Source organism: Ixodes scapularis, unplaced genomic scaffold, assembly GCF_016920785.2.
Source record: "Ixodes scapularis isolate PalLabHiFi unplaced genomic scaffold, ASM1692078v2 PGA_scaffold2__306_contigs__length_199485367, whole genome shotgun sequence".
NCBI lineage: Eukaryota > Metazoa > Arthropoda > Arachnida > Ixodida > Ixodidae > Ixodes > Ixodes scapularis.
In genome coordinates, this window is record NW_024609857.1 from 148,231,936 (window position 1) to 148,243,995 (window position 12,060).

At 47.3% G+C, this 12,060-nt stretch overlaps 2 protein-coding genes across 5 annotated transcripts in view; both read left to right on the forward strand.

The window, feature by feature from the left end:
• LOC8041494 (protein downstream neighbor of Son) overlaps window positions 1-4,759 on the forward strand; it is a 46,327-nt gene extending 41,568 nt beyond the window's left edge. For both annotated transcript variants that reach the window (XM_029977036.3, XM_042292062.1), the window contains exon 12: window positions 2,020-4,759. In XM_029977036.3, coding sequence (XP_029832896.3) covers window positions 2,020-2,283 — 264 coding nt within the window. In that variant the 3' untranslated portion in view covers window positions 2,284-4,759. The remainder of the gene's footprint in view (window positions 1-2,019) is intronic.
• Window positions 4,760-4,761: 2 nt separating this feature from the next.
• LOC8041497 (trithorax group protein osa) overlaps window positions 4,762-12,060 on the forward strand; it is a 177,614-nt gene continuing 170,315 nt past the window's right edge. For all 3 annotated transcript variants that reach the window (XM_029977025.4, XM_040206016.3, XM_040206015.3), the window contains exon 1: window positions 4,762-7,091. In XM_029977025.4, the coding sequence (XP_029832885.2) occupies window positions 6,201-7,091 (891 nt within the window). In that variant the 5' untranslated portion in view covers window positions 4,762-6,200. The remainder of the gene's footprint in view (window positions 7,092-12,060) is intronic.

Here is a 12,060-nt window from a genome sequence, read left to right on the forward strand (position 1 = left end):
GGCAAGCGCTCGGAGAAGGCCCAGCTTAGAGCACGTGACATCCAACGCAATCGTGACGTAGGTCGTCTCAAGACGAGCAAAGCTAGGCGAGGCTGACGTCGAGAGGATGGCCTAGTTGTTCCAGCCACCGAAGCGGCTGCTTTCGTACGAATTTTGAGTGACGGGTTAATCTTCTATAATCTTTTAGGGGGACAATAGCGACTTCTGCGACGCACAAAAGGGATTCTCGGGAAGAGGGGAGTTCCTCCTTCCCCCCTTCTCTCGTCGTGGCCGGAGACGAGACAACCTCCGTCACTAGCTGTCAAGGTTCCTATACGAGCGTTACAAACGAGGCGTTAGCGACATCCACCAGGTGCTCTTTGCTAATCGTTTAATTCGTTTTAAAATTCCTTTTCGAGACTTTTTTAGCAAGATATTGGTACGTTCCATGTGATACTGCTCTTTTGAACACATATAGACCAAAAAATGAGCGCCGAAGTTTCGTTGTAGTATCCCTTTAAAAGAGACAGATGTTGGTATAATGTGGAAAACAGATTTTAAAAGTATATTTCTTGAAAATACAATGTATGTGTAAAAGGCGTATCAATGCCGTAACTTCTAGAACTGTCGAATTAAATGACAAATTAAAAGAAAAATTCTGAATATACAAAATGTGCCCCACACCCACTTCTGCATTGAGTTACCAACTCTTCAATGAAGGATGTTGGAACGGGGGGGAGATAGGGGGTTGGAGGAGAAGGGAGACACAAAGGGGTTTATACGTTTGTAAACCGACGAAACATGCGTTAGCCGTGGCACAAAAAAATTAGAGAAGAAACTTTCATGAAAAGGGGGTGGAGGGGGTAGCACAATGGAATAGAAGGGAGACACAAGGGGGTCTATACAAACAGTAATCATGATAACAGGCGCTGCCCGGCACCAGTGTTGCTCTAATTTCTGGTTTGCCATGGCTTGCATGTTAAAGTGACTAAAGCCTCTCAGAGCCAATACTAGCCACCGCAGCACTCATTTGTGCGATTCGTGCTTTCCAGCGGGACGCGCATTGTTGGGCGTGCATTGGATCGGATAAAATTTTTAACTGGACGGTCTGGACCCAATTCGGAACATATAGCTGTCGCAACAGTGACGATGCGAGACTCGGGACGCTTAATGAAAAGTGGGAACGGTCCCGCAAAATCCGGGACGATTGGTGACCATACTTCTGCAAGTTTGTGTACTCTAACTGATGTTGTCTATTATTGGTTCGTCGGAGAGTTAGCCTTCTAACACGTATGCTTTTCAACGAAGGGATGCTTATATTGGTGAAGCACAAATAGTACACCTGACGTCCCCAGCAGATTGCTTTCTTTGTGTTCTACCTTGGTTTTGTCATAGCCTTGATTGCAGTTCCTTCATATTTAGCATATCTGTCTGCCTTGTTGGGAACTTAAAAGATGCACACAGGCTAAAAACTGCATTGGAAATTATAGTGGCGCTTACCGACAACCATCTGTTAAGCTACGCCTATAACATCATTTAGAGCCATAATAGAGTTGAATTGTGTAAATAATGCCATCTTTGTTACGAAGACTGATGCAAGCAGTTAGCCATGTTAGACAAGTGCAACCACGGTTCCCAGGACTATTTTGAACAGCCCACCGGCTAGTGATGAAGCTCCAACCAGTGTTGAAACCGAAACTTGAGCTCTTCGGCTATTCATGAGACTGTGGAACATAATTCTCCGCACTAAATTTAATTTCTTGATGGCACAGTCAGCGATGATAAATGGCCTATGGGCGCAGTCAGGAGAGGGCTAAGACGCGATGTGGTACGAGGTGGGGAAGTAAAGGGTAGATGTGAGGACGCAAGGGTTAAACAGGGGGAACTAGTGGAGCAATGCTTCCCGAATGTGCTCAAGAAGCGAGTCTAAGATGGCTTTTCTGTGTTGTGGAATACCCCTTCTGGGACGGATCCGATCCACCAGCGTCGTGGGTCTGTCTACGGAGGAACGAACAGGGTCATTTCTTCTTCCCTCGACAGGGGCTGTGCACGCTGTTTGGCAACACTCAGGAGGGCGGTGCCTTCTCCCTGGTGACTGCACCCCATGCCCCCACGGCCGCCTTCAACGCCTTCCAGCCACGCACCACGGCGACCCCGGCCGCGTTTGCGACCGAGGCCCTCAAGGACTGCGGCCTCCCGAGCACCTTCGTGCAGCAGCTCTGCAGCCGGACAGAGGGCACCGTGCCGGTACTCACTGCGGTCAAGGCAGAGGGGGGACGCTACGACGTTGCCGGTTCTGTCTGATTTGCGGTGCTCGACCGTGCGTCCATCCTTGTTCTCTACGTCCAGGTCGGCTGCGGGCGTGTCGTTCTATTTGCTTTCATTACCTCTTCAAGTAATGGTTTGGGTTGTGCTCATTGCCGGAGGCTCCTCTGCTTGCCATTTGTGGTGTGTTGCCCCTTGTTGGTCTATTTTAGGCAGTTTGATACTTTTGCTTTGTGTTACGGGAAAAAACATAAGGACATGCTTTTCGTGTAAAACTCTCTTGGCTCATGTTCTGTCTATGGGAAAGCACGGCAAGAGAGCCGATTTTGCCATACCGCCATCTCCTTCCATGCAATAGTCGCCACCACCGAGGCAACAAAGCGTCTCCCGAATAGATGCATACACAAACGCAACGCCCGAAGGCAGCGACTGCAAATGCCATTTTCCAAATGCCTTCTGCTAATGTCAATGCTGCAACGCTAGCCTGAAGCCAACACCATTTAAAAACCTAGTTTGGGGCTCCAAGCTAGGCTTCCAAACAGACCACCCCGCAGGCGGTCACCCTTCTCTTCACTCTACTCTGCTCGGTGAACATTGATTATAATCTCGGGCCCGATCTTGCACCAAGCCTCGTTGGAATCGTCAAGGGTATGGCAAGCGACCGCTTCCTGCTCTCTACATCATCCCTCCATTGGTGTGCCTGGCTTTAGCTAGCGTCTACTTTAGTGGATGCTATTCGGAAAATGGCGTCGGCTGTTGCTGGCTTTGGATGCTACAATCGTGTATGCGTCTCTATGGGAAACGCTTTGTTGCCACGGTGACAATGACTACGGCGGGCAAACTTAATTGTGTGGAAGGAGACAGTGGTGGTGGCGAGATCGAGTGCATGCTTGGTCTCTTTAGCCATGCCTTTCAATAGGGTGGAATGTGAGCAAAAAGAGCTTGAAACAAGAACTTAATGCAGACGAGCGATTTGCTGAAGTGCCTAATATTTCGACAAGCCTTGTACGAAAAGCACGTCTTTAGCTTTGAATTTGGACTAAGCTTTTTTTATGGTGACATGGGGCAAAGCTACCAGCGTGTCCGACTTTGTTTGTTGATTATTTCACCTTCCTGCTTTGTCTGCCGTTCGTTACTTTTTGTTTGTTTCAGGCTCTGGGTATTCTTTACTATGTGTGAGCACCTTTTTGTTGCTTACTGCCTTTGTATTACTAGGTTTTGTTTTCTATGTCCTCGAGGGCTACGCGCCATCTACCACTATAAGGGTTCCAGGAGGTTCTCGTTTTGAAGTTCTTTCTACCAGCGCTGTCGAAGCTGGTAGGTACCTCCGTGATTGGTTCGAGTATCCAGAGATGCACTATCTGTTTTATCAGGCATGCAATATGGCAGTTAGAAGTTGTCAGCTCGTTTCTTTGCCCTTTTGTTATTATTTATTTCATTGTGGCTGTTTCTGATCTTGCATTATAAAACTTGCAGACAACAATCTCTCATCGTAATCCTAACCCCGAGATCAGGAGAAATGAAATAATGAATAAGATGACGCATAATTTAGCTTGTCAATTATTTTATTTCTTTGTGTCTCAGGGTTTAGATTATGCTTTTTCCTAACCAGCTTGCCTGCACACTTTCGCTTCTTGCGATGTCTCAATTTCTTTTGCTGTAAACCCACCACGCGAGGGTTTGGTCAAGAGCTGTGAACCTAATTCCAATTCACTGTGCAGCTTAGTATGTGTGCTTCATTTTTCATTATTTTTATGCGTGAGATGGTAAGCGTTTTAAAACAGATCGTACAAGAAACGGACATTGTGAAGCACTTGTGTCGTATGTGTCTTCAGAACAAGACATGTGCAACAGACGAGCACTTGTCTGTTGCACATGTCTTGTTTTGATCCCCGTTTTTTTTCTGCGCTCCGCTCTATAGCTCTTAACACTTTTAAAGGTAAACATTATTGGACATTCATGTTGAAAAACTGAAAACTGACAGGCACAGTTAGGTGAGGGCCAAGTGTGTCCAAATTTTGCACTAATCTGCTGCAAACTTTGTGACATGCCTCGAGTTGCATGTGTCGTAGTGGCTGGTTGAAAAGTTGTATTTACAATATTCTTAGCTCATTTTAATGTTGGGATGCTTACATTTGAAATATAGTCACATTTGCTTGCAAACATTTTATTTTTTTCCTGCGTCTTGTTGGGTAAGATTGAGGGATGGCTAAAATCTAAAATCACCTTGTTTCTGTAAAGGTTCGACTGAGCTAGGTGACGGGTTGCAACAGTTTTAAACAAGTCATTTAATCATTTTTATGTATTTCTTTTGAAGTGCGATGCATGCATTTTTATTTGTGGTGTAAAATTTATTTGCGGCAACAATAGGTACTTTTTTCTTTTCTTTTTTGGAGTGGGTGATTAACTTATTTTCATTAAGTTTTGAATGAACTCATGCAAATCATTGTAAAGCGTGATATGTAATTCATTTCTGTACTTGTCATTTATTGCAATAAATTAGTATGCAAATTTACAAATTACATTTTTGTACGTAAGAAAGTATGGTTGACCTTAGTGCTGCGGTAATTTTAAATATTGCTAAAAACATTTTTTTATGGCTTAGTGGCAATGTTTTTATTTTAAGGAAAAAAGGAAAAAAAAAAAAGATTACTTCGAAACTGGAAATAATGGACACTCAAGAAAAAGGTTGCTCCAGCCGCAAACCGGCCGCTTCCAGGCGCAATTTAATGAGAGCGCAAATATAAAAATGTCCAGCGCCGCGCGCTCTTTAACGAATTGCGCGGAAGAGGAAAAACAAAATAAAAGAACGCGCCGAAACCTCCTCAGCTCCCGAAAGGTTGTTCGAGAGTTGTAACGCGCGGCAGAAACCTCACCAGCGAGCCGACGGCCAAAGCGAAAGCCCGAGTGCAATCATGAGGCATCGTCAGAGCCCGTCGGCGAATACCACGCCTCCCCTGGCGATAAACGATTTAGCGGGAAAAACAACTTGAGATGCAGATCGCCGAGTGCGATTCATGTGTGCGTGGATTTCGCCGGTACGGGCTTTCCGACGTATTGACCGAGTGCAGGGCGGCTGGGCAGATCGTTGCTTGGATGGTGTCGCCACCTGGTGCAAGACCGCAGCGGGTCACTCGGCTGACTTCTGTCACGTTTCCTCGTTTTGCGGGTCTCGATTGCGGGACGAATACCCGAAGGAACGTTATCGGAGTTCTTGGCGCGGCCGAAATGCCACGGTACGACACGAACCACGGCCTGACAGCGAATTAAAAAGCAGCGAGAAACTGCGAAGCGGGAAAAAAAGTCCACCAAAAAAGCCACCGTCGGCAGTATTCACACATGAGTCACTGCGCGGTGTTGTGAGAAAAGTGGTTCAGTGTTTCGGGCACCGCGCAAAGGATCGGCATCTAAGGTTGGTTCACGGTGCTCGTGATTATTTTCTCCGGTGTTTTCGGCATTTTTTCGCGACTAAAATCGCTTTCAGATTGCGATAGAAAAAGAAAATGCCGGACCGCAGCACGCCGTTAGGGGTGCTGCCTCCGCGGCCGCGGTTAATTGCAAAAAAGTAGTCCCTCGCGTCGAAAATTTATGTCGGTTGCGGGTCGATGCGTGGTGGTGTGTGCCAGTCGGCCGAAGTATTTCGAGTGGATTATCGGACCGGGTGTTTGTGAAGTTGTGGCGACGTCCCAGCCGGGGCCAAGACGAGTGTGCGGAGGGATTCCGTTATCCGTGCTTTCCTTCTCCCAGATGTTCCCGCTCTCGAAGTGGCCAGAATAATAGTGTGCGTGCGGCTGATAAGGCCATGCCCGTGTAAGCATCGGTCCGCGGCTGGCTGACACACGTGGTGACTGTGGACCCCGGCAGCGAGCTGCGAGATGGGCGTCGGGCCTCCGGGAGCCCCGGTGACGCGCGCCGCGTGAGGATGCGACCGTTCAGGGTGTGGGCCTAGTGGCAGTATGGCAGCGCCAGCGCAGAGCCTGCTAAATTGTGAACAAAAAACGGCAGACAGCGCGGAGCTGCAGCCTCCTGGCTCCGGCGGAGGCCTCAAGAATGGTGCTTCGGGCGAAGAGCTCAGCGCGGACGAAATTCCGGCCGGCGTGATGGTGAATAACCGAGTGAAATCGCCCAGCAGTGCGAGTGGACACATCGGTCGAGAACTGACAATGGATAACTTCCAAGATGGAGGTACCCACCAGCTGAACGCTAGGCCTAGTGCCGTCGCCGGCGATCCGGCCGCTTTTGCGGACCGACAGCGGCTCGGCTCCGATTTCCGGGCGTACAACCAGAACCTCCGGGATTCCGTAATGGTCGGTGAGGAGTTTCGGAACTCTCCGGACAGCATGAACCACGTTCCGGTGGCCGGTTACGGCGCGGGCTACGCGGACCGGGGAGGCTACATGGCGAGCCAACATGGCGGACCCAATCTACCTGGGTCGGACTCGGCGCAGAACAAGCTCTACCAGCACTATAACCAGCAGCACATGAGGCCCGGATACCCGCAGCAGGGGCCGCGGGCCGCTATGGGGCCCATGGGGAGCCCGCAACGGCCGGGCGCCATGATGCCGTGCTACCCGCCTAGCGCCAACGGCGGGGCGCCGCACAGGTTCCTTTCGGGCCCCAGCCTGAGCCAGCAGGGCGGCCCGACACCCACGCTCAATCAGCTGTTGCAGTCGCCCAACCCGCTGCACCGCTACCAGAACAGCTACCCCGAGTACAACTCGGCCATGCACAAGGCGGACATGGCGCAGTACCCGGCCTCGGTCGGGTCGCCGCACTCCTGGGCCGGCGCGGTGCGCGCGTCGTCGCCCTACCCGCAGCAGATATCGGCTCCCATGTACAGGCCGCCGGTGAGTAGTCGCTCGTTGTTGTTCGGGACGTCCGCACGCGCCTTCCGCGCGAACAGTGTCGCGCGGCTCGAACCGCCACAGGCGCTTACGTAATTCTGCCTAATTGCAGCCGATCATCAAAAGCCGAAGGCGCCAAAAACGTTCTCCGATCGCGATCGACGCTGCTGCTGTTTGCGTGGAGTTCTCGATCACACGCGTTGTTTGCCGGAGTGGCCTGTTCACGTGCTCCGAAAACGCGAGTTTGGAAACGGCGTGCCTGGCGTCGTCCGCTGCGCGTGGCGGACGCAGTTTCCGGTTCGCTTGTGCGGGACAGCAGCCGTGATCAACAAAATATGATCGCTTTTCCACGCGTCCAAACCGCGAGCTCAAACGCCGATGTTGTCGGTGAGGTTTTTTTCGTCGTTCTCTGCTCGAAGAATACGGTTCTTCCTTTTTTTTTTTTCTTTCCCGGCTTAAAAAAAAGCGGCAGTGCTCGGTCTGGACAGCGCGCGTCGCCACCGCGCGTTGTTTGGCTGCGTAGCGAGTGGGCGAACTGGCCGGTCGATGCTTGCTGCGCGCCCGTGTGCCGCCCCTCTGCGAGAGCCATCGATTTGGCACGGCGGGCCCAACCAAGAGCACGGCCCCGACTGTGTCCTTTGTTTTGCGCACGTTTTTTGAAACGCCACCCGAGATACTTAAGCGGCACGTTCTCTTTCTTTTTTTTCCAAACCCCCCGCTCTAATCCTCTTTGTTTGATGCGTCCAGTGCAAAAAGGGCAAGCGGACTGCGCGTCGAACTAATCAAGCGCCCGAACGAGCTACGGGGTTGTACTCATTAATTGCCCTGTGTAGTGACTCTAGTTTCATTCTTTTTGTTTGTTGAATCGATAAATTGGATCTGCGTCACTCACTGTGGCTTCTCAAACTTCGCTCAAGTGATCATTGTTCTTAGTTATGGCTTGCTTCCAACAACCAATTCTATGGCGGAAAACTAAACTTCATTATAGAGGCGACATTTTCAATGTCAGTGCCACCATAGCACGTCAGTCAGTGCATCTTGATGTTAACTGTCGCACTTCTTCACAAGAGGTTGTTAGCTGGTTCATTCTAAAACAGGCTGATTCTGGCAGGAGTGGTGCGAGCAAGGGCGTTTTCAATAGCTTTCAGGTCAAAGAAACGGGCGGTTGTCCATGATGAAACTGTAGTCGCAGCACATGCACTGAAACAAATGTGCCATCTTAGTGCCCAGCCCATAATTTGTGCATTGAATTGTAGACAGTGCCACCATGGCATTAAAACGTGGGTTTTTGATGATATTAGGGTCATATGCGCGGCATTCCCTTATATATCTTCTCGCATTTCGCCTATTAAGAGCAAGCGGTTTATTGTACAATGTAACTGAGTTTATTGTACAATGTAACTGTGCTAGATGACTGAAAGCATCTTCTATGTAACTTAGTTGCTTCATCACAAAGGCAGCTAAGGACAGGACGCATGCTCTGTCGGTGTGTGACGAGGACGTGTATGACCAGGTTGCAAATAGGGACGAGTTGCTACGGAGCAGAAAGCCAAATTGAAAGAATGGATACAAAGGCAAGCAGGTGGTATTCTGTCACAATTAAAACTTGAGGCAAAGAGAGCAAAGTAGGAGACAGAGAGGGACACATTCCGCCTGCTAAAGCAAGATTTCGTTTAAACTGTTTGCTGCATTCCACAGTGTCTGCTGCGAAAAACAGAACTACGAGGCTCACGAGTTCAGCCGCCATGTTGACCGCATTAGTTAGCCCCTGGGTGTTGTACAAAAAAAAAAAATTGATGTTGCTTTGATGTTGCATTGCTTCAAAGTGTAGTAATCTCGTCTGCATAGTCTGCAATACGCTGTTCAGTGCCTGCCATTCAGCGTTCTGGAGCCGGAAGGTATTTTTTCTATTCTGGTTCTGACAAATCAGTGGGGCACGGCATCTGGATGAAAGTTTATTTTTGGAACAAGGATCAAGTGCAGAGGACACCAGCGTCAAAACTTTTGAGCACAAGTGTATAGGCTTACAGCTAGGATGCAGTTTGTAAAACTTGTGTATGAATTCACTTTTGCTTCAAATGCTATGGTCACCATATACTAGTGGTGGTTTCTTTTTGAACGGAGACTGACTGCCTTGGAAGGTAGGGAGAAAGCACTTAATACACTGGAGCTTGGTAAGGCTGGACACCCTATTTTATGGAGATCAGGCAACAACTAAAATAAATGCATTGAAAAGTTTTGTTTCTCTCTCTTTACCAGGCGTCTAGTCTGAGGTTCTCTTGTGCGAACCTTAGGCTGTGCTTTAATTCATTCTACCTCAGTGTGACTTGCCAAACAGGTAGAGTCAAGCACCCACAATGTGAGACTTTTTTTGGAGGTCTTGTGCCCATTTTCTATCCACTCAACGAAAGTAGCATTTATTGACCAGCACACAGCTGTCACATAAGTGCCAGGACTGATCTGTTTGGGGACACCCACTTGTTCCACTGCTTTCATAGTTGTTGCTATATCTTTAATTTTCCTTCTGCAGCGTGTAAGGCAAGTCTTCTGGCTTCCGAGGATGCTTAGTACTCAGGAATGTTTGTCGAGCATAGTGTTGAAGGATCTGTCCAAACCCCTGGCAAGGTCGGAAGATCTGGAAACACCATTTCGTTTCTTTGTAAGCTTATGTGGTATCTACTGCAATTGAAATTTATGGGCATATATCCTTGAAATCTTTCACCTCAAAAGATTGCTGGCTTTTTTTCCAAGTGTGAGGTTATCTTCCTAAAGTGTCCCCGCTGTGAATGCAAACTGTAACATGCTTCGATATAAAGCATCTTGTACTAAGCTTTTATGAAGAGCTGAACTAATCAGAAACTGGAAATCTTACTCGACGAACGGTTTAAAAGATGGCGGGAATAAAAATTCCTATTCTCGTCAGATTGAGCTTCCTCAATATTACGAGGGGAGACATGCTCCAACTTTTTCTCTCTTTTACATCTAGGACCCACTGAGTGTGTTTAACATCCTGCATCGAACAAATTGTTTTAGCAAGAAAGACTTCGGTCACAAAAATAGGATGGCGATAATGGAAGGACATCCAAATCTCTGCAGTGCTGCTTATGGCAGAAGTTTGAGTTTGTTCCAAAATATGTTCCGATGGCATCTCAATAAATCCTGCCAGCTTTTGCCTGATTATTTTGCTCTTCCTTTTGGGTGGCCAATGCAGATGTTATCTTTCTGAAGTCCCTTCTGCATAGATGGTGATTTTTGAAAGAGTCGGAGTACTTCTTTCTTTGTCGCCGTCAGAATTTGGCTGGAGGTTGTAGAAGGCAAATAAGATGTCGTTACTTGCAGCTTGAGGCCTTTCTTTTTCCACCTTGGTCGAACAGTATCACTAAATCCAGAGGTGAGAACATGGTAATGATCATCAGCATGCTGTGCATCTTAGGCAGGATTGTTTTTCTGCTCCCCAAGTTCACAGTAATCATTGTACCAGGGCAGTGCAGAACAAAAAGAAAACCCTTTCAGGTTGGGTTATAGACCTATTGCGGAATCACCCAAGCATCAAAGAGCAAAGAGTTGGGGCGCAAACGAGCTGGTGAAGGTTTAACATGTTGTGTTATACTGAGTCTTCTCCCCAGTCTCGGGGGTTTGTCTAAAATTACGTCAATGAGAACGCCAAGAACGTATACTCCATCTCACAAACATCTCCAGTGCAAGCAAAGGCATGGGCACAAGTGCGCGGCTTTGAAAAGTACCTCCTATGCACGAGTTCACGTAAAACAAGCATTCTGCTGAGCTAAGCTCAACCTGCCTTTGGCTTTACTGTAGACATTTGTAAGGTGGAGTATTGGTACACGGGTACTTCCTAGGGAACATGGGTATACATAGCTACTTTCAAAGTACACGGACTGCATGCGCTGGCGACTCCAGCAGTAACTGTCCGGGATCAATAAATCTAAAGCAAATCACCTTGCACGTGCGTTCCTCAACATCTTGTTTTGGTTACTTACTTCAAAGCTCTTATACAGGGAAGCCGAGCATGTGAACCGATGTTCCTTTGGTGCTCGGGTAATTTAGCAAAAGGCCTATTGGTTTTGTTGCTCAAAGCCTTGAAAGTTTTGTTGTCTCATCTGTTTTTCATTTCATATCTTTATGTACACTTTTTTTTATTTGCACACTGGCCGAAGATTACTTTTTGGGTGATGATTTTCCGATCAGAGTCCATCAATCTTCATCCAGTGATGCACTGAGGCGTATATAGCCATAGAGCGTCGAAAGAAATAGAAATATATAATTTGTTTTATTGCCAGGATGTCATGCAAAATAAAAGAGTAAAACTGATTTAGTTTTGCTTCATTTAGCATGTGGAGCAGCAGGTGGTTCTAATTTGAGGTGACTGTCCCATTTTATGATGCTGATTTCTTTTACAAATTTGGAGTGCATCCATTCCAGCTAATGCAGATAAACGAAAGGTCTCAAATGTAGTGTAAGGGGCTGCATAGAAAAAGCAGTTTACATAATGATCTATTGAAGATGCTGCAATGTTGCCACAGTTGACAGGGACGACTAAAAGAGAGACCTTTAGAAAATTTTTTTTTTAAATGTATGTTGCTAATCTGGTTTGCTTCACTACCACTGCTGTAAACTTTTTTATTTCACTATGTTTTTGTTTCTGTGAATTGCTAACTAAGGTAAAAAAAATATGTATTGTGCAAATATGTATTTCTTATAGACCTTTTCTGCAAGCGCGCTGCCATCTTGAATTGACGTCTCTTCCAGTATGGGCGAAAACATTGTTTTGCCTTTGCCATGCCAATAGAATACATTTAGGATATAAGCGTAACGGTTACCCATTTTCGTTTGCCTCCCCTTTATTTTTTTACTATTTCCAAGTTGAAACGTTTGATTATTTTTTCGTTGCCCATACCGGATACGCCAATTAGGTGGCTGGGAATGAGAGTACACAAAAAAGGTCTATACTTAG